Source organism: Gobius niger, assembly GCF_951799975.1.
Source record: "Gobius niger genome assembly, chromosome: 12".
NCBI lineage: Eukaryota > Metazoa > Chordata > Actinopteri > Gobiiformes > Gobiidae > Gobius > Gobius niger.
In genome coordinates, this window is record NC_136863.1 from 18,562,495 (window position 1) to 18,586,866 (window position 24,372).

Genomic DNA, 24,372 nt, shown 5'->3' on the forward strand with positions numbered 1-24,372 from the left:
ATCTTCCTTCTTGAAATGGTCAGATCAGAGAAACACAGTACACTGTGTCCTGGCCAGTGGCTGGACCTGTTCTTTTGTGCGCTGTAACTTAAGGAAGGAGGCTGTAAGTGAAAGGGCACTTTGTAGATGTAGGGGGTCTTCTTAAAGGAGACCACAGATACAGAGCATACATTGATGGAGGGACTGGCTTCTCAGTTGCTTCAAATCATCATGACTGAATACTGTCCCAATGTTCAGGTAATTCGGTGTCATATACTGTTGCAGTTTGTAATTATGACGATGGAAAAGTCCTGTAAAGCCAGTAACACAAATAATGGAACATTAATTGTACATAAGAAAATTTATTGCATCTTGAATTTCATCACATCTACAACAAACCATAAAGTGAAAAGTACAGTTACAATATAAACAAAAATAAACAATTGCTGTAAATGTCCATCTCCATAAAGACCAGTGTGCTCATAATTGTATTGTGACATTACAGTGAAGAGAAACCAAAACAAAACAAGTTTTACCATAAACTTTCCATTTGAGTTTATTTACAATGTAAAACAAAAGGATATTTACAGAACTGGTCAATTATAGTAAAGGTTACTTTTTTTTTGGCACCACTAACCATTGACTTGGCCCCGTTTGATACAAATTGATCAGTGAATAAAAATTGCATAAGATACACATAATAAAGTGCTTTGGTTACATATACAACATATGTAAAATGTAAAAATCTGTTCTTATTTTACAGCAGGTGAGCAGTCTCTGCTTTTGGTCATGATTTATAAAACGTCTTTCTGCAGTTTTACAGAAAAATCCAGAATCTGATAACTGTTGATATGGAAGGACTTCACATTCCTGTAGCTACAACCAGAGAAATCACACCAATGCTGATAGCTAAGCCTAGTCCAACAGATCATTAGCCATATAGCATAATTGCCTAACTCATTACACTTACAATACATTACATTACACTGTTGTGATGAGATGTCTTTTAGGAAACGCATTGTTTTTCTCTTATTGCCATTTTAACAATACCAAATGACTTAGGCAATGCTATGTAGCTAACGAAATGCAAAACGGCTTCCCAGACCTGTCTGTTATTGAGTCATTGAAACTTCTCTATTCAAATGAATGGCAATAGCACTCCCCATAACCAAGTATGGTGATGGTATGGCATGTCCGTTTCATGGCATTTGTCATTTCTGTGGTTTCTCTATAATTAACATATTATAAGATGAGGTTCAGTGCCCTACAAAAAGACAAAACTAATTGAATATTATTTAGCATTTAGCTGAGATGCCACTTTTATTTGCTACTTCTTATCTAAAGTAAATTCTCCTAAAGGTCATCTTATTCGTTCATGATTTCTAGCTAGACTTTGACATCACATAATGTGATGATGGGTTGACAACAGCTGCAAACATCTGGATCATTCATAATTTGCGATGTTGGATGGTTAAATGCAACAGCTATAGTAAATATACACTGAACAGGTGAACGCACTCGGAAAAGTCTCCCGGAGTAGCTGGCCAACTGTCCGTATATGTCAGGATCAAACGCCTTTTCTCCTTTTTTATTTCTATGGCAATATCATGCTGAACTGAGAAGCATCATCATTGCGTTTCTTCAATGCGGCCACCTACTGTAGCACATCTAACACAAATCCCAGGCCACATTATTGCAGCTCATGTTTACCGCACCCCCTCTGTGCTGTTCAGTATCAGGCTGCAGAACACTGTGCAGAGCTTAGGGATTTCCACCAGCTCAGAGAGAGAATGTTCGAGGGCCCTCAGTTGGCCACTCCTTGAGGGACTTCAGGGATGAGGGAGGAGAAAAAGGTTTTGAAGAACACCCATGCCGTCCACATGATGGACACTTGGTGTGGAGGCACTAACACTGCCGTCATTGGTCCTGCTTCAGAGTTCTCCTCGGCATCTTGTTCATCGGGTCTGTCCGCCTCCTCAGTGGCCTGCAGGAAGAGCAAATACAGGATCATTAACAATCTACAAACACATTTACAACTCTTAAAAAGCATAGCAGGTAAAAAATGATGCTCTTACAGGGTTAGGGTTGTTGTTTTCAGGGGCTTGTGGGGGGTTAGGTGGTTGGGCCAGCACTACTCGCCTTCTGAACGGAAACCATCCCACGGTGTGCCTGTGAGGAAAGAGACAAGAATTACATTACATTAATTAAATCTAACCTCTCAAATTGGTGCACTACAGGAACATCGCTTGCATAGTGGTCCAGTAAAGCTGCAGAACAACATTTTAGTGACGTGATATACAGCTGTGAGCGGTGGCTTCCTGTTGTACACAAACAGTGTTCTGCTTGAGAATGAGACACATGGCCCAGAGGAATGTGTATGTCCTGAGGGTCAGTAGTTACATGAAACACATGTGACCACTCCAAAACATGAGCTTAATTCCAACTATGCCATGTACACATAGCTTTTCAAAGTATCCAGTGAAGTATTCCCGGAAGAGTACTTTTGAACTCTCCACAGTTGACAATCAGGCGATCATTTCAATGGTTTTACATATGGGACACATCTTGTATTGTGCTATTGCTCTGAAAGTTTTCTCCACTTAGCAACATAGTGAACACAACACGGTAATTTAAAATGAAATGGGAAAAAAAAGAAGTTATTTCTGTTCTACTTAATGTCTGTAACTGAGAACAGAAAAAAACAGGAACTTGGGTAAAATCTAGCTTCAAGTAAATATATATTTTAAAAAGTTGGGAAATGCCACCAATAACTTTACTTACAGTACTTATAATGCAACAATATGTATTGTCTCAGCAGCAGCATTTCTGATCATGTTTATGCAAACTTGAATCTACAACCTAACTATGAAACTAATGAACAAGCACTTTCCAAACACATTGCCAATGCCATTAAATAGTTGTGTTGTTTATAAAGATCACATCACTTTCCTTGACGACACAAAACACTCTCATCTTTATGTATCGAGTTCGTATGGTGTTAGTTTGTTTCTGGTTTAGTTCCTGATGCATGGGCTCAGGTATCAGGACATCCTTGTTTCTTTTGCTTGCCGTTATACCCACACTTATTTAACAGGTGGTATTATTCTATGAGATTACCCCCTTATCATAGTTTTAGAGCCAGATAATAACAATTTAAAATGGCATGCACAAAAGCCCTGTGTAGATATAATAAATATTAGGGAGCCAATCTTAAGGCAACATCATTTAAAAAAAAGATTATACTATATTTGTGCAGCCCTAATGAATACTTTGATCTTAACATCACATGTAAGCTGAAGCTACTGTGTTTCTTGCAGGGACGTGTCGCAGAGCGGACTTACAAGTACATGAAGAACAGCATTCCCATCACCAGCAGGAAGCGGCTCAGGTTGGAGTTGAAGTAGACGATCATGAGCAGAACCCCCAATCGGGCCGTTGTGTAAAACCAGTCCAACCAATCGCGCTCCATGTCCTCCTCGTCCTCCATCACGGGCCCGCCCTGCGCGTTCATCCGCATGTTTTGGTCGGCCGCGCCGGGGTCAATGAAGGCGGCGTCCTGTGCCGGGTTCTGATTGGCCGGTAGGTTGTCGATCGGGTTTTGGTTGGCCAGAGGAGCAGGGACAGGGACTGGGTGTGGTGCAGGTACAGGGGGGTACTGGGCCGTGGTCGTGGAGGTGTGGTGCAGTGGTCCTGTGCTTGCTGCTGCCAGTGCTGCATGGCTGTTAAGGAAGAAGAAGACATTTAGAGTTATTGAAGGATAAAAGAGTGGCTTATTAATTAGAATGACAGGATTATCTTTAACTTACTATTGCATATAATACTGTCGTGCATAGACGTGCTGGAGCCAAAGGAGTTGCTGGGGGCTGTACAGAGAGTATGTGGGGAAGGATGGCTGTGTCATTGTTGGAGCTCCATACCTATAGATAGAACATAAGGTTCGGTTAGCTGTAAATCCGGCTCAACTTTAAATATATATATTTAAATAAAAAAAAATCAAACAAAAACAGAAAGCACAATATACAAGACAGGATTCTGCACAGATATTTACTTCTCATAAAAATGTTAAGCATTCCGAGGTTTCATTCATGAACGTACATTGGTGTGTTGGTGGGGGGAGAGGGCTCTCTCCTCTGTCTCAGCTCTGGGGGGGACTGGCTCTGTACAGGAGGCGATGAAACAGTGCTGGACGGGGAGGAACGCGTCTCAGCCTCTTTACCCTGAAATACATTTACATACATTTTCATGAAGTGGACTTATGAGAAGAATCACAGCAAGGGGGTAATTTCCCAAGCATTTGCTCATGTGCAAAAGTGAATCAGCAGTAGTTGTATCATTTGTATCATTTTTTTAAACCCACGCAGCATTTATGTAACAGATTTGGGGCCCTAACTAATACCGGAAATATCAAACTGAAAAATTAGGTGTAACATGTCAACAAAATAGCTTATTTTATTTTTCGGCTTGCACCCACTATTTAGCAACTGCCTTGTAAATTACCCCATTTTCTTCCAGACACTCCCATGTAAAACAATTTTGGCTTTTGTTCAGCAATACAGTAGTGTATTAAAGCCACACTGCAGAACAATTCAGGTTAAACAATGCTTTGTCACAAGGTTTACTAAACAAATGTCCCGCCCCCAGTATAGTAAAAGGCACATGTTTTTAGATAATGTTTTCCACCAATAAAACCATCCGTTATGAAATGAATGTTTGTATTGTAAATCTGTAAAGCATTTGCCATTTAGTCATTCTCCATTTAACTCACTGTAAGAACCAGTGGAAAGACAGAAACAGAAGTGAAAACGGGCTCTTCTACGGGTGGCTGATCATGAGGTTGGGTGTGAAACTATGCACCTGTTGTTCAACTAGCCGTACATTCTGTTCCAGCACAGCGATTTTAGCATTTGATTGAAGTTATCTGAGCTTGCAAAACTTTTCGGTAGGTGTGTGCCGGTATGGGTGAACTCATAAAAAACCTTTGACAACATTTGTTCTATGCGGACTGTAAACCTACCTTAGCAGCCATTGCTTGTTGTGTTGGACTCTTCAGTGCACACACCAGGTGCAACGTCAGCGTGGAATCGGTCTAAAAAGACAAAACATTAAATGTCAGCAACAACCACACACGACGTTCAAAGAGTTCTGGTTTGAGTTTGCATATTAATCTTTCTACATTTCTTCCCCTTCGCCCAAAAAATAGCAAAGACCTGAGGACAGAAAAGGTTTTATATTTCTATGGAGATTCATTATCACTAGTAATACGAGCCTGGATGGGGAGCTACACAACAAATGTAACTAAAGCAACAACGACAGTGTAGCCCAAGTGATCAGATAAAGGTAAACAAGGTCAAAGCCATTGTTTACAGCAACAGTGCATGTAATAGGGAGTGGTGGTTGGCTGTGGCTGCTGGGGTGCTGTCTTGTGGGTGTCTGGATGGAGGTGTGGTGTTGTCCGGGCACCCTGCGTTGGTCCCTGTGGCTGCAGCCGAGGTGCCGCTCCCGATGCAGACGGGATGGTGTTCCCTTACCTGGTTTATCTGCACCCAGCCTTATCTTAGCCTTATCTTAGCCTTTTGTCCATAATCTCCACTGTTTTACCTTGAGTGTGTATTGTGTGCTTGTGCAGTGTGTCTCTGGGGAGGTGGGTGGGGGGAGTGTGAATGCTACAATGTGTCTGTTTTTTCTGGAAGGAAGTGGGTGTGAGAGAATGTTTTTAAATCTGTAAAGCACTTTGTGTTACATGACATGTATGAAAAGCGCTATACAAATAAAATTGATTTGATTAAATTGATTAATAAATATGAGGGTGCAGGTACCGGTCTGGACAGGTCTCTTAGGAGGAGATGGTCAGGGAGCAGTTTGCCTGAGTAAATGAGTCTCTGTTCATTCACAGCCTGCAAGAGAACACAAGAAAAACATTTAGAGTCATACTTTAAACGGAAATAACCAGTGTACTGATAAAAAAAAGAGGCGGATTCTCCTGATAAAATGAAGCTCAGTGATAAAAAGTGGCTTGGAATGAAAGGTTGCTGTTGTGTTTAGACTGAGCTCGACCCCTGTCATTAACTGTACTCTGTGATCACACAAACAAAAGCCAGATGTAGCTTTCTGTCCATGCATTTCCTTGAACGCTCCAGTCTTACAAGGCAGGGTGATTTCCAGTGATAGCTCAGTATTGGTGTTTTGTGAAAATCCCCCTTTATGCTTTTACATGGCAAGACATGTTTATTATGACATTCCAGCACAGGCCCCGATAGGCGCTTCAGTAATACGGGGATTTGCCTCTTTCTCTGTAACTCACCGGTTTGCAGGGGTACACAGCAGACAGATGCGTTTTCAAGTCTTTGACAGTCCAGTTGACATTGACGCCACTGATGGTCTGATCTTCTTGCCGGAGGTTTGGCGTTTTCACGACGATCGAAATGGTCTTCTGCGGAGAACCTCGCGCCTCCATGTTTTTTTTTTTTTTTTTTTTTGGCCCCTCGTCGTTTGTTATTTTAACCGACAGCCAACAAAACACACGCGAATGAGCAGAAATAAACAACGCAACAATGTTAAAAAAGTTGGCGTTTGGAGGAAATGTAAGCAAATGGCTCGTGCAGCTCGACGCGGACTTTAGGGAGGTGGCGTGTTGTTTCCAAACAGTGTGTAATCTGCTGATTGGCTGTGACGGCTCGTGCTCAGACGTGGAGCCTGTTGGTTGATATATCTATGGTGGAAACGGATCCACTTCTGAGCATGCGCAGTGAATGGTTTCTCAGCAAAGATCGTCTATTGCCAACAGGGTGATCACCTGATTGTAGAAATGGTAATATTGCTGCAAGCCACTAATTTGACTAAGGAGTGGGGACTCTTCTTATTGGTAGTAAAAGTTGTTGAGAGTTACATCAGTAAGAAGTAACAGTGATTGCATAATTTGTTTTATTGGTTTCTCATTCACCCCAACTTTCGCACACTTTCTTTTTTCTTTGTTGTTTATTTTGAACATGTGTGAACAACGCACCTCTACAAAAAAAACAAAAAAAAAAGGGCTGTTACAAATCAAAAAGACAAAAGCAAACTTGTTGATTCGTTTGAAAAGCCAAGTATACACATGCACGTGTCCAAAAGGGAGTGGGGAGAGGTTTAATCATTGAAGTAAATACACTTATATAACCCCTCCCCATTCCAAAACACAATTAATAATTTCCTGTTCCTTTATAAAGATTCTCAAAACTGATAAGAAGGTAAACTAATTTTTGAACAATGGAAAAGAAGACACACAAATCACATAGGATCTATAAGTTCTGTGACTGTTTTCTCATTCGTTAAAAGAGTTTCTTTATATTTCTTCTTGAACTGTTTCATACTTGAGCATTGTTTTAGATCTTAAATCATTCGATAATCTGGCACCGGAGACAGAAACACAACAACTTGTCATAGTTGATGTGAATGTTTGAATTGTAAATTCTCATCAGCACTCCTGAGGTTATACACATTTTGCTGTGTGAGAAAATGGATATTTGATGTGACAAACAAACAAATCAATATCTGGACATTATCCACAGTCAGTTTATTGATATGGGCTTATTTGTTTTAGATCCGTGGTTCCAAACCTTTTTTTACCCAGCTAAATTATTCGCTGAACTCAGACTTATTGGTATGTGTATTGTGTTAAAAACTCAAGCAAAAACATTCTGAAACTCAAACCTTTTGCTGCAAATTTTATAGAAGTTTTCTTTCAAAGTAATATTGAAAATTGTTCTGTTCAGTCTCAATTTAAATTTTAGATTTGAAATATTTCCAACTCCCCCCTGCTAAGTGCTCGTGTACCCCCTGGGTTCGCCGTACCCCTGGTTGGGAAACACTGTTACAGTGCTTTAAACTATGGGCCTACAACATAAATACAACATTGTGAGGAGCATATGGGAGGAACTGACTGATGTGGCTGTCTTCCTTACCATAGGTCAATGTCCAAGGTACAGGAGAACACCTGAAACGTCTATCTCATCTGTGCAATGAATTGAAGTAGCCTTGAGTTAATTTATCTTTAAATATACACAATTTGTTATTTGTTTGAATGCAGTTATCCCCAAAAAGATACGTAAAAATCATCATTATTTATTCATTCATACTGTTATTAAATTACAAATCTACTATGAACATTTCTGATGTACAAATATACATGTTACTACCAATAACACGTAAATAAATTAAACTTAATGCATATTTTATTTGACCATCATGTGCTACTTTATTGGCAGTAAAACGTAAGAACATTCTGCTGGTTTCCTCTGACCAATAGGACTGGAGGCTGTAGATCATGTGACATAAAATCCAGCCAGGCCAGATAGAGAGAGCTTGGGCACACACCTCGTCTTCCCACGGGCATAGTGCTGCAACGTTCAAACATTAGATTAGTTTTAGCTAAAGATATCCGAGCCAGCCTTGTATTTGCACAGTTGGCACAGTTCTGCTGTTGTTTTTGCATTGTTGGTTTTAAGCATAACCTTATAGACATAATGTGACAGCTTTTACTTACACCAGGATGAGTGCCGCCTCTCGGGAGTAGTCATGTAGAACCTCATGTAATCTGATCTGACGAAGGGTCTGAATTGCAGAATAAATGACGTTGGGCAAAGGAGATCAAAAACAATGTTGAGTTCAATGCTTGAGATGTAATGTTTACCTTGGCTCTGTTCCTCTCCCAGTCCTGCTCAGTAATCATCCAGGGTCCATCAGGGACTCTGGTTGGCCCACATCCGGAGTCTTGTTTGGGGTTCTTGTCTGATCGATGCTGGGCCACCATATTCTCGAAGAGTTGTACACTAGAGCAATGGGATCGGCAGAAATGTAGGAAATCACAAAAATGAACTAACTAGACTTCTTGGCCACCGCAATGTCTAAGTGAGACATCGAGACATAGATAAGCAGATGTTAAATAACCAAACCATGACTTAAAGAAGCTATACCTGATTTTACTTTAGAAATGGAATGACATTTTTTTTTTCCTCCTTAAGTATATTGTAAACTTAAATGTTTGTGGGGAAAACAGTGTGCACTAAATTATAAAACATTTGTATCAATTTCATGAACTTTCAGGCCATTTTTCTAGCATTTTTGTGAATGTGAACCTGAAAGGTGACCCTGCAAGTTGTGAAATGTGCCGATAAACTTGCTCCTGTAAATAATTTGGATGCTACAAATATATTAGGAAAGTTACAAATGAGTTTGGACCACAACTAACATTTTAATTTAATGGCTTCCTCTTTCATTGTTTGCAATCAAAAAATCAGGTATAGGGCCTTTAAGTAGCCTAGTCCCAAGTCAAAATAACAATAAAAAATAAATGAAATTGTCTCCAAATCAAACTTCCAGAAGTAGTGTACCACCTACTACTACCTTCAAGCACTACATGTTGAGAAGCTGTAGTTAATAAAGGACATACTGTGCCAAAGCCAGTACTCAATTGTGCTATGTCCCAAGTGAGTCATAGAGGGCGCTATTTGACCAGCTCAATTGTTGCCACATCAGCACTTAGCATCTCTCAAACTCCAGATGGGACAGGGGTGGGGGTTTGAAGACTGAGTTTATAACATAAGAAGTGTGGCTCGTTGGTCTAGGGGTATGATTCTCGCTTAGGGTGCGAGAGGTCCCGGGTTCAAATCCCGGACGAGCCCTCTTTTCATTATGAGGAGATCAATTAATGTTTTTCATAACTTTGTCAAGAAATAGAAAGAGTACTTTTTGTTTCACATGCTCAGTGATACTTGTCAGTTCTTCAATATGAATGATCCATTATAGGTCAATTAAAAAAATGTGTAGCAATATTTCACAAGTAATGCAACAATTACAAGGTTTATAATATAAGCATATTCTTACAAACTAAGAGTCCATAAAGATAGGTTAGACGTGTTTTCTAAGGATCAAGAGGAACACAGATGCCGGGGAAAAAATCAATGGACCCACAAGAAATAAAATAAAAAGCATATAACGTCATTAAGTTCAGAGTAAGCAAGGCTTTGTGTGTTTTGTAATTGTTTGCCCAGGGTTTTTTTCCACCTGTGTATGTGTTTGCCATCTCTGTGACACATAATGTTACTAAAAACAAGTGTCGACATCTGTGAGGAGATGTGGTGCATGTAAAGTTGAATACTGGAAAATGAGACTCATTCTATCAATACTTGTTTTATCCTATTATGGAAAGTAGCCTCTTCATCTGTCTAAGTTAATTAAAAAAATAACATTGGACATCTGCTACCTGAGTGTGCAATGCTGTTTTTTTTTCCCCCTCAACACCTGCACCTTGGTACAGTACATTGTTTGTTGTTGCTTTTACTCTCATATATATTTTTAAACTCCATCTGTTATAGCTGTGGGGGGAATGCACTATGCAATGCCGAGTTTCTCCTGAGGCAAAGAGGGCGCTGTTTCACAAGAAAAAAAGGCTGCCACATCAGCATTGAGCATCACTGCAACTCCAGCCTTGAAAGGGACCTGGGGTGGAGATTTCAAGACCATATATTATCTTCTAAAGTGAGGCTCGTTGGTCTAGGGGTATGATTCTCGCTTAGGGTGCGAGAGGTCCCGGGTTCAAATCCCGGACGAGCCCTGTTTTTGAGCTTTATAGATGACAGATAGGTATGAAATTGTTACTTTTTTGGGGTTACATCACTATTTGCCTGTGTTGGACTTACTTCATTGGCTGGGGACTTTGGTAGATATCAGGGAGGACTTGAACATCATGGAAGCCAAGGCGAAATTTCTTGATCAATGCCAGCACCCTGACGAAAACACAATTTAAATGCATTGGTACCAATACCAGTACACAATCAGTTGAAGATGAAGTTCAATGATCTATATTTTGTGAATAATGTACTGTTATTATTAAATCTTACTCCAGTCTCTGCTCTTCCTTATTGTCTGGATGTCCAACAACAAAAACCCGGACCTTACACTTGGACCAGCGCTTCCTTCGGGTCAGCAGGTAAGGCAACAGAAGGATGAGGCCTGCTCACACAAAATAAAAGAAAACAGTTCATTTAAATTAGGATTTTTTTCATTAATAATTAAAATTGATAATATTATGTTTTGACCTAAAAGCACTAAAAATGAAGGATTTGGTTGACTTGAAAGCAGCGCAATTTATAACATAAGCTATAACAAGTTACCTGTGCATATTCAGGGATGTTTGTTCCAAAAACGAGACTGTGATTATAATTTACAAAAGGAATAAATGTTTTTAAAAAAAAAACACATGTGAGAACGAGTGCAAAGCAGCATTGTGTTTCTTTTGTTGGGATTAATGGAGTAAGTCGGACCAAGAGTTAAAAGACTGTGAAACTCTATTCCATTATAAAAAAATATATATGTTGAGAATGGATGCTAAGGATGCAAAATTAAGACAGCAGATTTGTCTTTTCTTCTTTGTGACGATCTGAAAACAAAACATGTATAACTGCATGCATAAGACTTTGGCATCTTTTTCTGCTTATGTTTTGTAAATACACTGGGATAGGTGCAATAAGCTTCAGGTTCTGCCTATTCCATTGCATAATATGTTTATTATGTCTTCATCTGTTAAATGTTTAAGTGTCTGAATAAAGAAAAATCTGACTCTGAAAAATCTGAATCTGACCAGCAAACAACAGAAAAACAAACCTCCGTCATCGCACAGCCAGTACACATCTATGGTTTTCTTTGCTTGTTTTTTCTGAAACACCGTTGTCGTCTGAGGTTCTGGAGAGCTAGAGATAGTGGCTAAAAACAATGGCACTTTTTGTTATAATCATTTTTGTTGATATACAAAATGTTAGGTTTATAATGATATTGTATTAAAAGTTAAGCTAAGTCCAGAATTACAGATGCAAGAAATGAATTGAGGAAAAAGGGATTAATATACACAAACTTACACATGTTAAAATGTGATAATTAATGTTTAAACTGTACATACAGATAGTGTTGGTTTGAAGATGTGCTCGAGACATTGTGCTCTGGACACTCTCGGGTCCTTCATCAAAGGCGTGATTGACTAAAAATAATTCACTTTTTAATATAGATTTATCAAGCGTTTATGCATTGAGAGAACAGAAAATCTTACTGTGCGATTGATGGGGATGAGAAATGTCCAGTCCTTCCTTCATCCTCAATACACAAACTCCATACTGCAGCTCAAAGGCGTCACTGAAACACATTTACAATCTCATAACACAGATGTAGAAAAACAAACCCACAGGTATAGCATTACAGTGACAAAAGGTGCCGGTACTTGTAGTTATAAGGGTGAGTAATTACACTGATAATTCTTCTCAGTACTTACTGCAGGATTCCAATGTAGTCATGAGCGGCCTGAGGGGGGTCACTGAGCCAGGACTTCTTAAAACCCAGCAGCAAAACATTAGGCTTGATGCGGCCCAATCCTGCCCCCTAGTGTGAGGATATTGTAAGCACAGCAGAAGAATCTGTCAATCCTCTTGCATGTTGTTGAGGGTTTGCTTATATGGTATGGTTATATCTTATATGGTTCTCGTAAGTGGTCCAATTGTAAAAACATGATAAGAAATGGAAAATATGGTCCTTCAGTGGTGTATATTGTAGTGGGAAAAGGAATATGACCTGCATTAACATGTTGACCCCTGAGCGCAGGTCTGAGGAAGCCACTCCTCTGTAGAAAGACTTCACGTTTCGTTGGTTCAGCCACGCCACATGTTTCTCACTGGTCACCGTCTCCAATACGGCGGCACTGCGGTCAGACTGAAACCCATAATCCAATGGCAAGACTGTGTCAATAATACTTAGCTCTAGAGATCACTATGTATTGTATTGTAATGTTACTGATGCATGAAACTGGTTTAAAGCCTTATGTCGGTCTTTATCTAATAGTGAAATACAAATTATGCTTTGTCCTTCAGTGTAAAAGAAAAGGTAAAAGGTTATTGTTGTTTACATTGTCATGTCAGCATTGCTCGCTCAAAGTTATGTTCTTGCTCAAATAAATAAAAAGTACATAAACTAAAAACGGCTGGTAATTATCTTGAGTTCTGATGCAGTTTAACTGATAACTTACCTCAACAACATTTGCACACATCATTAAACTGAGGCTTTTCGTGAAACAGCTGACGAGATCAACGAGAGCCGGACGACTGCTGGGGGGTCCTGTGAGCACCAGACACTGAGGCCTAAGGGAGAGCACAGTCCTTTATTAAGGTGTGTAGGCCTATTAAAATACATGACAATGCAAATTCCAAATCAGTCATGGGGAAGTCTGTGCATCTCTATGTTTTGCATGTTTAGAGCTGATCACAGCGTGGTCTCATTCACTCATGGACAAAGGTGCATTAACCTGTAGTTTTTGACATGGTCCTCCACCTGGTTAAGGCCCACACACTGATTTAGAGCGATATTGTAGGAGCTCGCCTGCACCGAGGACCCCCAGTTCACAGCTGGATAGACAACATACTTGTGAAAAAGAAATATGTATAATTTTAAAAGGACCTGTACACAATTTAGCACTCTGCCCCCTTGGAAAATACAGTTGGACAACATTTATTAGACTACCACAATGTAGACTTATCTAGCTTCCCTTTTTCAGTTTGAAAGCGAAATAGGATACAGGATAAAATCATATTAATCTGTGCATAGCATCAGTTTACCAGGTTTCTTGTAGAGGGTGTATCCCAGAAGGAAAAAAACGATTCCAAATGCAATGAGAGCCGCCCACCAGGTGAGCAGGAACATGATGACGACACAACACAGCGCCCCCAGCAATGAAAGCCATTTATTATAGAACCGGAAAGAGGGGCGCCAGCCTACACACACATTCATATTCACATTATATTTGACAGAGGACCTGTGAAATTATACTTTTATTTTTTCTGGACACAGTGATGTACCTGGAGAGTTGGTGATTGAAGCATGGAAACAGCTGAAGTTGATGAGTGTGTAAGAGCAGAGGAAGAAGTTGGAAATGATGGGGGCAATGGTGTTCAACTCAGCTACGGGGCAGAATGTTTAAAGTTTAACAACATGTGATTTTGGTGCAGGGAAAAAAGATACAAAATGTCTTTATCTCCTTACCAATCAGGACAAAGCAGGCAGCGATGACGTACGTGAGCAGATAACCTCTAAGTGGTTCATCATTCTTGCCGTAGCCTTTGCCAAAAAAGCCAATGAGCGGATATAGTCTGTCTTTGCATAGACACTGGGAAGGCAAAAAGAAAGTGACAAAATCTAATTATAAATGTAAGAACTCTAGTGGCGTGAGGCTGACCTGGAAGACTTTTGGAGCTGACACTAGACAGGCCAAAGCAGAGGACAGAGTGGCTCCAAAGATGCCAGCGGTGATGAGGGGAGCAAAGGCTGAGACCATGCTCATTGCCTGGAACCATAAACACACACATGTAAATGCATGTTATACTGTAAAGGTCTGTCAACAAAACTCAACGATGAAAAAGTGAACAAAAATAAGACAAAAGTGCAATAAAAAAGTGATAAAACTATAAAACTATAATAAAATACTATGATTACTCAGTTTTTCTATGACTATTAGCTTTAATGTTAAATAAGACTTTGGCACAAGTGAAACCTCATGTACCTGATAGTAGTTGATCATGCCGTATGAGCAGGTGCCGTTCTGCATGCACTCAGAGAAGTCCCAGCCGTACTTACAGGCCAGGCCCACACAAGATTCTGGGTTCAAAGATGTTGATAAGGTGTCATTCAACACACCCGAGGCATCACGCACTACACAAGCACCTACAAAAGACACCACAAATATACAACTTTGCTTTCTACGCAATTTTGTTCCGTAATATCAACAGCATATACATTTTCTTTAAAGGTGCATTATGCAACTTCTTATGTGGAAAAACTATGAACTGAATCTTGATTGTAAAACATTCATCACAATTTTAATAGCAAGCTCAATTCTTGTGCAAAAAAAAAATGCATTTTGATTTTTACAATTTTCCAAAATTGTGCAGGCCTAAAGTCTAAGCTTACCCTCTTCTTTTAAGTGCAGTTATTATACTAACCAATGGTTGCAGATATGATGAGATACGACACAGTGGTGAAGAAAATAGCCAGAAGAGTCCCTTTAGGGATGGCCACTGCTGGATTCTAGCTGGACAGATTTCTTATTAGTTTCAGGGGAACACACTGCCAGCACATACTGCAGAGAAAAAGCTGTCAAACCTTGAGATCTCCGGAAATGTTCGCTCCAGCCAAAATGCCAGTGGCTGAGGGGAAGAAAATGGAGAACATGCCAAAAAAACTACCCTCTTTTCCGCGCCAACCAGGCACAAAGTTTTCAGCAAAGATGTCCGCTGGTAAAGACAACGTCGACATTTTTTATGAATAACATATTTTACACCGTACAATTTTGTATCATTTTCTATACCTTTGTAGCTGAAGAACCCCTTGGCTTGTTTTTGAGGGCTCGCAGGGATGATGGTTCCCACAATGTAGCTGGCAAAGGACACCATGATAACAAGAAAAAACACAACCTGGGCCTGGGGAAAAAAGCTTATAGGCATAAAAGGTTATAGGTATCTTAGGCACAGGAAAATATCTGACTAAATTCCTTACATTCAAGTGGACATTTTTTTTAAATGTTTAGCTGCAAGGTGATGATTTTGATGTTCAACAATGTTTCCATAAAAAAATGTCAATTAAAACTCCACTAACTACAAAGGACCCCCTTTGACCAGCAGGGGTCCAGCAGTGACTCACCTTTGATTCCCAAGCCATACCAGCCAAAGAGATGCCCAGCAAAAAGGTGACAGTGAGGACACCAATAATCCGAATGTCATTTATCCTGTCCACCATGACGGCCCCATGTTCCTACAAGAAAGCATATTATACCACAAATTAGGGCTGAAAAAATGTATTCTGACAAGTATTATGAATGTGATTGAATGGTTTGACCGCGACCCGGCCCCGGAAAAAGCGGAAGAAAATGGATGGATGGTTTGATTTGGTTTAAAATCATGAGTCAAGATTCATTGCATATTTAGAGCTCCGTCCAGGTACATTGGAGTTAAGAAATACTGAAATACTGATACTCTAGTACAATCACATGCATTTGGACAAGCTGTGTGTTTGCAAAGGTTTAATCTACAAGTTTAACAGGTGTTACAACATCATGGACACCGGACATTTTGTTGTTTGCAGAAGACTTTATAATACCTAAATAATTTGAGCTGACAGCAATTCATCTTACTGTCCAATCAAATGTACCTACAATGGGAGGAAAATGTATATGTGAACACTTTGTAATTTCTCACATTTCTGCCTAAATTGGTCATTAGATGTGATATGATCTTCATCAAAATCATAAGAATAAATACACAGTGTCTGCTTAAACTAATACCAGCCAAACATTTACACTTCATCACATGTTTAATGCCCATAATATGTAAAAATTCACAGGACAGGGAAGAAAGAAGTCCTGTGAATGTTATGGCCAGTAAAAATATGATAACATGTAATTATTTGGGTGGTGTTAGTTTAAGCAGACACTGTTTACTTATTTTTAATTTTGATGAAGATCAGACCACATTTTATGACCAATTTAGGCAGAAGTGTGAGAAATTCCAAAGCGTTCACAAACATCTTCCTCCCACTGTATCTGCGCACATTGGACTTACACTCATCAGATCAACAACAGTCTCTGCAAAGCCCACAGTGTGCATGGCCACAGCTACCGCATTAGCAAAGGCAAAAATGAGACCGATGGACCCGCCCAGCTCCGGACCCAGACTACGGCTGATGAGGAAGTATGTCCCACCTAACAGCAAATTTAAACAGACATTACCATTTGAACATAATCTAAGGCTCTGTGTATTTTATACAGTAGTAAGTGTGAATGACAAGCCTCCTTTGACTTTTCCATTGGTCGCGATGGCTGAGGTGGAGAGGCCTGTGATTCCTGTGATTGTAGAGGACAGCAGAATGATCACCCAGGTCATCCCTAGTCAAAACAACAGAAAGACACACAGTCCTTATTCATTCAAGCAGTCATATACAGAAGTCATCATCGCCAACATTGATTTGGCATTTGCTGGACGTACCAATACCAGCTTGAGCAGTTATCCAAGGTAGACGGAGGTACAGGATCACTCCCCAGATATTCAACATGCATCGTATCTACAAAAAAGCAGCAATTACTCTGAACTATAAAGCAGTATTGCATTGTATTGGATGTGATGTTGAACAAAGCTGATTAATTGGACCACTTTTGCATTTTTTGCCGTAATTAAAGTATACAGTAACACAGTCATGGCATTTTGTTATATACAAACATGTCATTTTTAAGCATGATCTCACCATGACCCCCTGAACCCATCCAAAGCGAGTGGGTTCAGCAGGCGGCTCCTTCTGCTCTTCCTCATCCTCTTCATCAGTGGTGTCCCCATGGTCCAAGTGTCCGGCATTGGTCTCTTCATACAAAGGGGGGCTGGAGTCATCCTGCAACACAACACTGAACTTTTTTTTTTTTTTTACATTTTACTATCATTATCACCATGCAGTAGCCTTTATGTCGGACTACAATAGCCCAAGTGGGAGGAACAAGTGAGTACATCACATTTCTGCCTAAATTGGTCATAAAATGTGGTCTGATCTTTATCAAAATCATAATAATGAGTCAACAGTGTCTGCTTGAAGTAATACCACCCAAACACTTACATTGTATCATATTTTTACTGACCATAACATGTAAAGTATGGTGCAGGGAGCATCAGGTGTGGGGCTGTTGTGCTGCCTCAAGGCCGGGACAACGTACTATCATCAATGGAAAAATGACTTTACAAGTTTATCAAGATATTTTGCAGAAAAAACCTGAGACATTCACAACAGTGTGGAATAAGTAAGTGAACCCCTATATTAAATAGCTGTCTGGAGAAATAACTGCTTATCTGTAGTTGCAGGTTAAATGCTCACAACGATCAGGATGAATCTTGGACCATCCCCCAGTTCAGCGAGATTCAGGTGGTGTACTTACTTATTCCTGTTATGGCCAATAAAAAATATGATAAAATGTAAATGTTTGGGTGGTATTAGTTTGAGCCGACACTGTTTATTCATTCTTATGATTTGAATAAAGATCAGACCACATTTTATGACTAATTTAGGCAGAAATTGAGAAATTCCAAACGAAGTGGGCTACTCACTTTTTCCTCCCACTTTAAATAGGCCTATGGACAGAATATGTCTTCATCGTTACAAATAAAGGATGTCACCGCTTTATTTAATTTTTGCCCGTTCATCATAGGTTTGTAAAACTGGTCCTCACCTGTGGGTTGGCGTAGAGCTGGTACAGTGAGGGCCTGAACCGCCTGCGTCGACCCCAGACCTCGGTGTTGGCATAGAAGTCGTAATGTGGCGGTGCGTCCAGAGTCTCGTACCCGGGCCCCGCGGTGCCAGACAGGCTGGACGTCACGCTGCACCGGTCCCCGTAGGAGCCGTAGAACCCATCGCCCAACGGAGATGTTGCCTTGTTCCCATTGGCCCCCACCGAGAGCCTGAGTGCACCGAGATGGATACCTTCGCCGACGACTGGTGGTAACTCCATTTACATAAGAAATTTTGAAGCAAAACTTGACGAACTAACGCGCGCAAACTTTTTGTGTCGATGCGCCACGAGTCCTCTGCGCTAAATGATAGTGATTGAAGGCGATGGGGGCCATACAGGGCGCTTTATATTTTGACCTTAGAGTAGAAAGCAGGAAGAGCCTAAAGCGATGACTGCTTCAGTGAGCACACTCAAACAAGGTCTATTACAAGAACTATTAATCTCTACATCTCCGGGTAAGTACAAGAGTCGTAAGGTCGGACAAAATATCCGCCAGAGGAACCATAATTCTGGTGTTGAGTGCAGGTCAGGGCAAGTGTAGCCAGTCAAAAAGTTGCTCGAACAGGTCCAAAAGTTTAATGGCTTGTTATCGAGAGCTTTGGCTCCATTGGGAAAAGTGAACAAGGTGGATTGTTGCAACGAATGAACAATGATTAATCTGCTCTGAGGCTGCAGTTTCTGGGATGGATGTCGTTGCACCTGCATAATTACATAGACCTTTAGATGGAACATGACAATGGCAACATAATGGCTCTCTGATAATAAATTGCAGGAAGAATAGTTTCTACTTTTGTAAATAATTATCCTCTTTTTATACCTGAATACACTTCACATGCTGTCAATCCAGATTACCAAAATGAAAATCAATTTAATTTGCTTTCAAATGGTTAGAAAGTTGGACAGTGGCTCTTTTGATGTCTCCTTTTTCTTCTTTTTACAATTACCCATAATTCTACCAATATTGATTCTGTAATATAGCTAACTGCTGATATGAATTATGCTCTTGAAGCAAAACAAAACACTAGGTTCTTTCAAAGTTCCTAAAATAGGCCTATAGCAGATCTTGGTTTTGACTTTGAACCAGCGGAGCCTAAAATCCTGCGCAGGGAGCAGGACTAATCCAGCTTGTGCCTGAAATATAAAAGAGCCCCTGTCTGCCCATGGGTCTTCCTGAACATCCCCAAAAGTCTGTGTCACAACTTAAATTAACTCCACTTTTGTCATACAAACAAAGGATTGGACTTCTCATTTAATTTGTTTACTGAAATAGGCCAGTCAGTGTTGGTCTTCAGATTGCCCCTCTGTCACTATTGTTTAAGTGTGTGAGGGGATAATAGAAAACCATTACTGCCCAATGATCTGTAAAGTAATGTTAAAAGGCAAAAAACATTATGAAGAAAATGAATTGCCAAGTATTTATATACTTAGGACCAAACCATGAATTACGTAGTTCCAAACTAACCCTGTATAATTTATAATACATTTACTTTAATTAAACAAAGACAAGAACAAGACAGAGGAGCCACCTTCCAAATATGGATTTATTTTGGTCTGGAAGCAAGACAATAACACTGTCCATCATGTTCACATTCTGCTGGGTTAATAAAACAAAAATAATTACAAATGCAAATTACTAATGCAGGCCACCTAATCGAGCAAGACACAAGTTTACAATGTCATGTACTGTAATGCTTAACTAAATCTTTTAATATTCCCTACAGATGACTGCACAGCCAAGGTCACACTGATCATTCAGCTGTAGATACATTTGAAACAACACCCCACATCATTTCAGGGAAAGGTACTACTCAGTTATTGGGCAAACCGGACTAACCATTTACAAGCGTATTGCAGATATGTATCTTTTTTTGGTAGCTCAAGCTGCATATTCATGTGAAAACTAATCTTTGGCAAGCGAGCAATAGGACGATCAATATCTTATACATATTGATCCGTGGAGTTCCAAACGCTTCAGATAAATGTGACTGCATTGATTTCACTGATGAAAATGGAGTCATAAAGATATGAGACAATTCGATGACGAATAATGCTTAAAGGGGCTAGATGCAAGTTAGCCATTTTATACTCACTACTGCCACCTCAGGTCATACGTGTAACTGCACCTTCTATATTAAGCTCGTGCATGACGGCAGTTCGGACCCGAATTAACTTTTTGAGTGACAGTGCAGGATTTTAGAGGCAGATGTGAATACTGTACGTCTGGGCTCATTCTACACCTTAGGACATTGGAGCATGTAAGGGGAGGAAAATACAGAATTTCAACATTTTTAAACTCTGTATAGTCCCTTTAATATTTCTGCTGATGTGACACAAGTTTGTCGAGTTTTAAAACAGCTTCTCCCAGAGTCTTTTGTTAGACCTGACGTATGGCTGCAGTTCTGGCGCAGAATGTTCCAAGTGCAATATGCAACTTTTTATGTAAAAGTTAATACGTATTTGGGTATGGGTGGTTAGCCTGTAGGACGCTCCAGGATTTTTAGGTTTTCATTGCTGATTGAATCGTATCCATGGTTGCATTACATTCCGAAAACCATCAAAAAAATCCTAAAAATGTTTTTTTTATTTTTTTTAAATCCTGAAGCATCATAGGAGCCACCGGGATGGAAAGGGAAGGCGCAAAGCTAACCGCTCGGTCACTAAAAAAAGTCAAATACACAAATGTATTATTTGTACGTAATAAAGTTGCATAGTGCAACTTTAAGTGTATTAAAATCCAAGGAATTCCCGTGCCCACCTATAACAATAGGCAGGTTAGGATGGGGCAATATGGCAAACGTTTCTCATCTTAAAGCTTTATTCTACTAAATGTTTGAGTGTGACACAATTTAAGTCAGTAAGAGAATAAGACAAGTATGGGTCAAAGTAGTACAAATTGTTCACTTTAATGGAGTTGGGAATTCAACATGGATCCGGCCAAATGTTGTTTCTGGAGCCTAATGGGATGAACACATGCTTTAATTAGTATTACATAACATGAACACCCGTCACCAATAATAAACTACTCACCACATTCAAGCTACAGTACCAGAGAATACATCAGTACCGTGTTTGGTGTCCATAAGGAATCTTTTTGGGACTTTGGGCGTCAGGTTGCTTATCGTATTCCACATTTGCCCCCAGCACCACATAGTTTGACCCAGGCTGCTGCTTATCAGGCTCCTTGTGCACATATGATGGATAGGTTTGAAGTGGCTTTCGATATTGGGGTCCTCCTGCCAATGAATGTTGCCACCGCCTGAAGGGATTTTCTTGATACGCTCCAGACAGCTGTACATTTGCTTCTTGCAGTTCAGTGGGACTCGGTGCAGTGCCTTGTACATTTAAATAAAACTGAGCGTAATTCGGTTTTGTCTGCATTTGGTCACTTGGAGAGGACGGGCCGTGCTGGTGAATATGGCCGTGGGGAGGCGACCCGTGTTGGTGAACGCGAAGGTGGGGAGGCGACCCGTGCTGGTGACCCTGGGGAGGAGACCCGTGCTGGTGACCGTGGCCATGGGGAGGCGACCCGTGCTGGAGGACATGATCATGGTGAAGTTGTCCGTGCTGGTGACCGTGACCATGGGGAGGTGACCCTTGCTGGAGGACATGATCATGGTGAAGTTGTCCGTGCTGGTGAGCGTGACCATGATAATGACCTTTTAAAGTCGCTGCCAATTTTTCATAACCTGGGCACTTCTCCAGGGGAATCATTAGTTTACCGTTCACATATTGCACGGACTGTAAAATATCCTTTTTCACATCTTCATCCGAAAACGGTGGCTTGTTAATTTGGTGCCACTGAGGGGGAAAGTGCACAGTGTTTTGGACAGCTTGGTGGACAGGAGTCTGGGCGCCACTTCCTGCATCACTGGAACCCGCAAAGCCCATGTGACCCATCCAGAAGTTGTTTGGGCTTTGAGGACTTGAGAAAGAGCCACTTTGACCGTGTGACGACTGTTGTGTTTTCTGAACAAGCAGCTGGTTCAAGAATGACACCAACTTGCTTTGCGGTGGTTTCTGAGTAACGAGTGGGAAATCAGCTGGCTTATTTACCTTTGGCACTTTAAATGGATTATGAAAAAACTTATCCTGTTGTGTCGGAGCAACTGGTGAAAGCTCAGCTGGCTTATTTCCCTCTGGCAATTTAAAGGGATTATGAAAATATTTATTCTGCGAGGATCCTGAAAATGAAAGCCCAGCATTGACCCCACTGGTGGTAGATGGTGGTGCTGTGGTGATTGTAGGAATAGGCAGAGATAAGCTTAACTGAAAACCAGGCTTTGAAGCGCCTTGCGGACGTTTGTTGGGATAGTTAGAGGACTGTGAATGGTCATGTCCATCGGTAGGAGCTTGAAACTGTATGCTAAAGGTCTTTGGCCTGACCACTGACTTGTAAGTCTGAGGTTTCTTCTGGAGATATCTGCTGCCATCACTGGCTTTTACAGCGTTTGCACTGCGGAGCTGATCTGGGTTGAACGACTTTGGGCTATGAACTTGAACAGGGTTGCGTGGGTTTTGCCCTTCAAGCGCTTCTGGAGACAACCATTCAACAGACGGACCCGACCACACAACCTGGGGTGGCCACACTTCTGAAGGCAAAGCACTTCGGGCTGCAAGAAAAAAAAAGGACAGAACAAGTTCAATTTACGGTTTCTTTATCTTGCTTGTTTTGTTAGATGTTTAATTAATTGTGTGTGTTATTTGTATATTCCCTTATATTGGATAATATAAATTCTGAATCCTTGTGTTAGCCACCAGTTTATGTTTTTCATGTCAAAGACTTATCTGCAACAAGAGGCAGTTGAACATTACATTTACTTGTACTTAATATTTTTGAAGCATCAACAGTGAGGGGAAAAAGTAACTGAGGCTGGGGCCGAAACCAGTAAATTGGTAAGAGGTCCAAGACCAAAACGGATGTGCTTCAGGGGGACAAGAAGCGTCCGAATAGGGCTGTCAGTCAGGATTTAGGGAAAGGAGCCAGTATAAACTATCATTACCTCCTTTAGCATAGGGACCTCTGGTGGTCCCTCACCGGCAATAAGGAACTATGTGCCAACCCATAAGCCACCGCACCGCCAATACCTGTGATGAAGCTGTAGCGGTGGAAGTTAAATCTGAAATAACTTTTTATCATCATCATCTATTCCCTGTGTGGCTTCTTATCGTTATTGTGGTTCATGTTTGAGTAATTGATAAGCAATAGGAGTGTTTTATGTAGTCAAATACTATGGTTTTTTTTTTTTTTTATGAAACCACTGTTGACGTCACTTCCTGTTGTTTCTGCCGCTGGGTAAGGACGACCGTATTGGGCAAACAGCTCTGAACCTTTAGTTCCTAACTGCATAGGGATCCAACAGTTGACCTTATCACGCCATAAGGGTTAGGAGCTTGGATCAGGACATAGAAACTACATATTTGAGGATTTCGGAAGGAGCCTAAACCTTAAAAACCCCAAGTTTGTATTTCTGGGGTCTTTTTTTGTTTTTTTGTGTTTTTTTACACTATTATTTTAAGTGTAAAATAGAACACGCCCCTTTTTGGGGCGTGTTATATAAATAGACTATTAACATAATGTTGTTTGTTGGATTGCATCACTAACAAATCTGTATTCAGTACTAGGTAGTGGTTCACTTAAGTATTTGTGCGAAAACTAAACAAAATCTCACTTTTCCACTGCGTGTGAGATTTATCACAGTTTTATAGACAAGCGTTACAAACGACTTCTACGCATCTGTTGGAAGAAGCAGATGTGTGAAGTGCCTTCTTGTCACCAATACTACTTGGGTAAATTCCTTTTGAAGTAACGTCACTCTTTGGCTGCTCTACTCTATTTCTGCCTGTGATCAGAAAACTCGAATACATACCTGTCTGACGAGCTGCAACATGGTTTCCTGTAGATATCAAGCACACCAGCAAACAACTGTGGACGTCAACCAATGGGAAATATTTTATTTAAACTATTTAATAAAAACTTCTGGCACTAGCTAAGCTTCTGTAAGTACCTTGTCAAGTGGATCATATCTTCTGTTTTTGGAGCACTTGAAAACAAAACAGCATAG

The 24,372-nt window shown here is 40.4% G+C and overlaps 2 protein-coding genes across 2 annotated transcripts; both read right to left on the reverse strand.

Moving 5' to 3' along the window:
• Positions 1 to 1,281: 1,281 nt before the first annotated feature.
• herpud1 (homocysteine-inducible, endoplasmic reticulum stress-inducible, ubiquitin-like domain member 1) lies at positions 1,282 to 6,433 on the reverse strand (the record flags this gene model as incomplete). Its single annotated transcript, XM_079567262.1, has 8 exons — positions 1,282 to 1,963; positions 2,055 to 2,148; positions 3,321 to 3,698; positions 3,786 to 3,896; positions 4,075 to 4,196; positions 4,994 to 5,065; positions 5,796 to 5,873; positions 6,281 to 6,433. 8 exons carry the CDS (start codon positions 6,431 to 6,433, stop codon positions 1,784 to 1,786), a joined length of 1,188 nt encoding a protein of 395 aa, XP_079423388.1. The 3' UTR covers positions 1,282 to 1,783.
• Positions 6,434 to 8,210: 1,777 nt separating this feature from the next.
• Positions 8,211 to 21,957, reverse strand: slc12a3 (solute carrier family 12 member 3; the record flags this gene model as incomplete). Its single annotated transcript, XM_079568476.1, has 27 exons — positions 8,211 to 8,354; positions 8,501 to 8,568; positions 8,648 to 8,786; positions 10,656 to 10,742; positions 10,857 to 10,968; positions 11,620 to 11,718; positions 11,912 to 11,989; positions 12,059 to 12,141; positions 12,278 to 12,384; positions 12,574 to 12,711; positions 13,025 to 13,136; positions 13,301 to 13,400; positions 13,611 to 13,766; positions 13,851 to 13,952; positions 14,035 to 14,158; positions 14,228 to 14,335; positions 14,552 to 14,712; positions 14,991 to 15,075; positions 15,151 to 15,281; positions 15,356 to 15,467; positions 15,688 to 15,798; positions 16,605 to 16,744; positions 16,832 to 16,927; positions 17,028 to 17,103; positions 17,284 to 17,424; positions 18,251 to 18,523; positions 21,697 to 21,957. 27 exons carry the CDS (start codon positions 21,955 to 21,957, stop codon positions 8,213 to 8,215), a joined length of 3,342 nt encoding a protein of 1,113 aa, XP_079424602.1. The 3' UTR covers positions 8,211 to 8,212.
• Between the last annotated feature and the right edge of the window lie 2,415 nt (positions 21,958 to 24,372).